This window comes from Plasmopara halstedii, assembly GCF_900000015.1.
Source record: "Plasmopara halstedii genome assembly, contig: Scaffold_262, whole genome shotgun sequence".
NCBI classification, from domain to species: domain Eukaryota; phylum Oomycota; class Peronosporomycetes; order Peronosporales; family Peronosporaceae; genus Plasmopara; species Plasmopara halstedii.
The window spans coordinates 188,790-191,661 of record NW_020187183.1 but is presented as its reverse complement, the minus strand read 5'-3'; the positions used below and the strand labels follow the sequence as shown (position 1 = coordinate 191,661).

The 2,872-nt window shown below is 43.7% G+C and overlaps 2 protein-coding genes across 2 annotated transcripts; one reads left to right on the top strand and one right to left on the bottom strand.

Moving 5' to 3' along the window:
- Positions 1 to 1,180: 1,180 nt before the first annotated feature.
- Positions 1,181 to 1,508, bottom strand: PHALS_04483 (uncharacterized protein; the record flags this gene model as incomplete). Its single annotated transcript, XM_024722297.1, has 2 exons — positions 1,181 to 1,372; positions 1,449 to 1,508. 2 exons carry the CDS (start codon positions 1,506 to 1,508, stop codon positions 1,181 to 1,183), a joined length of 252 nt encoding a protein of 83 aa, XP_024573387.1.
- A 306-nt stretch (positions 1,509 to 1,814) lies between these two features.
- Positions 1,815 to 2,042, top strand: PHALS_04482 (uncharacterized protein; the record flags this gene model as incomplete). The annotated part of the gene is made up of 2 exons (XM_024722296.1): positions 1,815 to 1,913; positions 1,983 to 2,042. 2 exons carry the CDS (start codon positions 1,815 to 1,817, stop codon positions 2,040 to 2,042), a joined length of 159 nt encoding a protein of 52 aa, XP_024573386.1.
- Between the last annotated feature and the right edge of the window lie 830 nt (positions 2,043 to 2,872).

The following is a 2,872-nucleotide window of genomic DNA, read 5'->3' as shown; positions in this document are numbered from 1 at the left end:
GACACGCAAGCCTCGTTGAGGCAATAATCGATTGGAACTGTAAATGTTCTCAATCTAATGGGGGGAGTGTAACGGAGTTACACGTACCCTGATAGCAGGTGTGTGTCACACAAGATAGGCATGGTGTGACTTCACCCAAATAAGAATACGGTACGTGGCTGGGTGGCCAGTAGTTATGCATGTATTTTGATTTTACTACAAATATTTAGGAAAATCTATACATTTAAAATAAGGCGGCTTTGCCGCAGATAAAAATAAATAAAGTCAGTTTTGGATTTAAACAGAAGAGTAATTAGCCTTGGGCTTAGGCAATAATTATTCTTGGAGTTAGCGGATTGGGAACCGCTCAACTCGCACTTGTTTAAAGTATAGAACGAAAGGTCTATGACCTAACTTACGCTTCTAAGCGCAAAGCTACGGCAACCCCGCTGCACAATTGTGAAAGCTCAAGATCTGAAAAAAGAACAAGCGGTTAAGAGCACACGGAAGAACAGGAAAGCATACAAGGTTGATGTGTATACACTACTTAGCACGACAAATCTCATTTTAGCATGCAGTGTCCAACTTGGGAAGCGGGAAGTTTTTGCCACAATTCATAGGACCGTTGAATAGGCTAAAATTGTATCTTACGAGTAAATCTACCGACCCTATTATACTTTTGATAGATAATCGAGCTGATCATGAATTTCTCTACTCATCCGCGAACTCTTTATCCTGGGGATTATTCTCGGCGTAGAAGCGTTAGGGACATTAAAGGATGACTCCATAACTAATTCCACCGCTTGAAGGCAAAAATGGTACTCTCCATGAAAAACTTAAAGAGCAGAGCCCGGCTCTTCAACAGTGCACAACTGGAGTTCATGAGTCAACTCATGAAACTTCTTATCATTCCGGAGTCGAGCAAGTTCATAATGGACCTGCTGAAACCCTTACGCAAAACGGAAGTCCATAGCCGAGTAGTATGCGGAACATCAGTTTGAACCTAGCGTTTTGGGTTCTGCGCTGTAACAAAGCTCGAAAGGTGTTCGCAGCGATCTTCAAGCGTCGAGCACGGCTGCTGCAATGCCTCGATTTGCCCGCAATGAGCGTTCTTCCACAGAGTCGCCCAATAATTTTTACGTTCAATCCAAGTCGCTTTTAGATTCTTGTTGAGAGCGTCGTTGGGTGGTGAGACAAGATCTTATGTGTATTCAAACTGAGGCACAATTTCAATAATATCCTTATACGTACCGGAGATTACTTCACAGGGGGTAAAAACGGCTATTCCCGTCTTACCAGCCATTTTTTCTGAACCGGACGTCATACTTGAGGGCGATATAATCTTGATCATGCGAAGCACAAAGCACGACAATGACGATGAGGTGGGTGCATCCTGTTAAGTTCGCGTTGTTAATAGCCATGATCATCATCATGATCCTGCTGGTAATACTACCGCCAAAGTCTAAAACTTGTTTCAAGGCTTGCGCTGCCCGACCCTGTAACTTTTTCGGGGCACCAAGTCCTCTCATAGCAATCTTGTCGAATTGGAACTTCAATTAGCTCTTACAGCAAACTTATTTCTAATCACCAGTGTAAGAGGGCGCTGTTCACAACAGTCTCTCAAACACTTGTGCTACGAGGAAGCGATTTCGGAGAAGGGTAGTGCCGACTTGGAGGCAAGAGAATGACCTCAGAGCGTAAAGGGAAATTTGCGACTGATTTAAGATGGGTCAATGGTTCTTAGCTACATGGAAAACACTCCAACGGTTGCTAGAGGATAGATAAATAAAGTTTTGGGTTCCTCATGTGCTTTGTCAGCGCTTTGTAACTGAGGTATGCATCTCAGGGAGGTACAAAAGAATTCAACCGCTCCCTTTGGCAGTATCGGCTGGATGTTTCACCGGCGATATTTCTATGGAATGGTTGCCTGCGAGGTCAGTAAGCACGCTCGGAGCGAGTTCCAGCAGCTTATATCGCTCTCGAATTGAGCAGAAAACTCACAGTTTGAAGCAACTTTATTGATTTTTTTTGTGCTTGGAGACGGGCAAGATCGGCTCGCTTAGCCAGATCCAAAACAATTGAAATGCAGTTGTTTAGCTCCGTAGCGGTGTGTTCTAGCACCCTCAAAATCTCGTGCAGGGGTGAGGCTAACCGTAGGAGTATCTTACCCTCGGAACATTCTCTTAGTCGGGGAACGGCTTTGCCGTTTGACATTGGACCGTCAGGGTGCACGTGATGGGTCTGGACTCGAAGAATCATTATGACCATTATCATCAAAGAACACAATGAGTATGGCTTGCTGGTATATCGTTTCGATGATTGATCTTATCTTGCGGTTGCTTGTTGAGCCATACGCCTTGAAGAGAACGCTGGTAATAAGACTCTAGAAAACTCCGATGTGAATAATGCTCGTAAGAACTGGATATAGCATATACAGTAGGAAGGCTGAATCTTCGGCGCCGTGATTGCTCGTAAAGCTCTCAGTATGCGCGCGGTAATATAACAAAAATTATGTGACCCAGTGAAATTCTTATTCTGTTGGGGGCTTTAATGGGTTACGCATCTTGTTTTGGTGTACTGACACATTACACTATTTATTCTCAAACTTTGTGCGAAGCTTGGATGCCTCACGGTAAAAAAGTACTATGGTGAAGTATCGCAACTAGTCGTATCTACAATGGCCGGACAGTAGTCAGCCGGTTTTTGAAAGCATCATAAGCGAAGGAATCATATATCGTAATTGTAAAACTATGTGCGCATACTTCAGATTTGCAGCCTCAAGTTTTTCGCCTTGTAACAAAAAGAATCGTATATCCTTTTTTGGGTGGGCCTGCAAAGTGCCATCCTCACCAGTGATGGCAATAGCATTAGCAATGCTAGGTAAATGCTAATA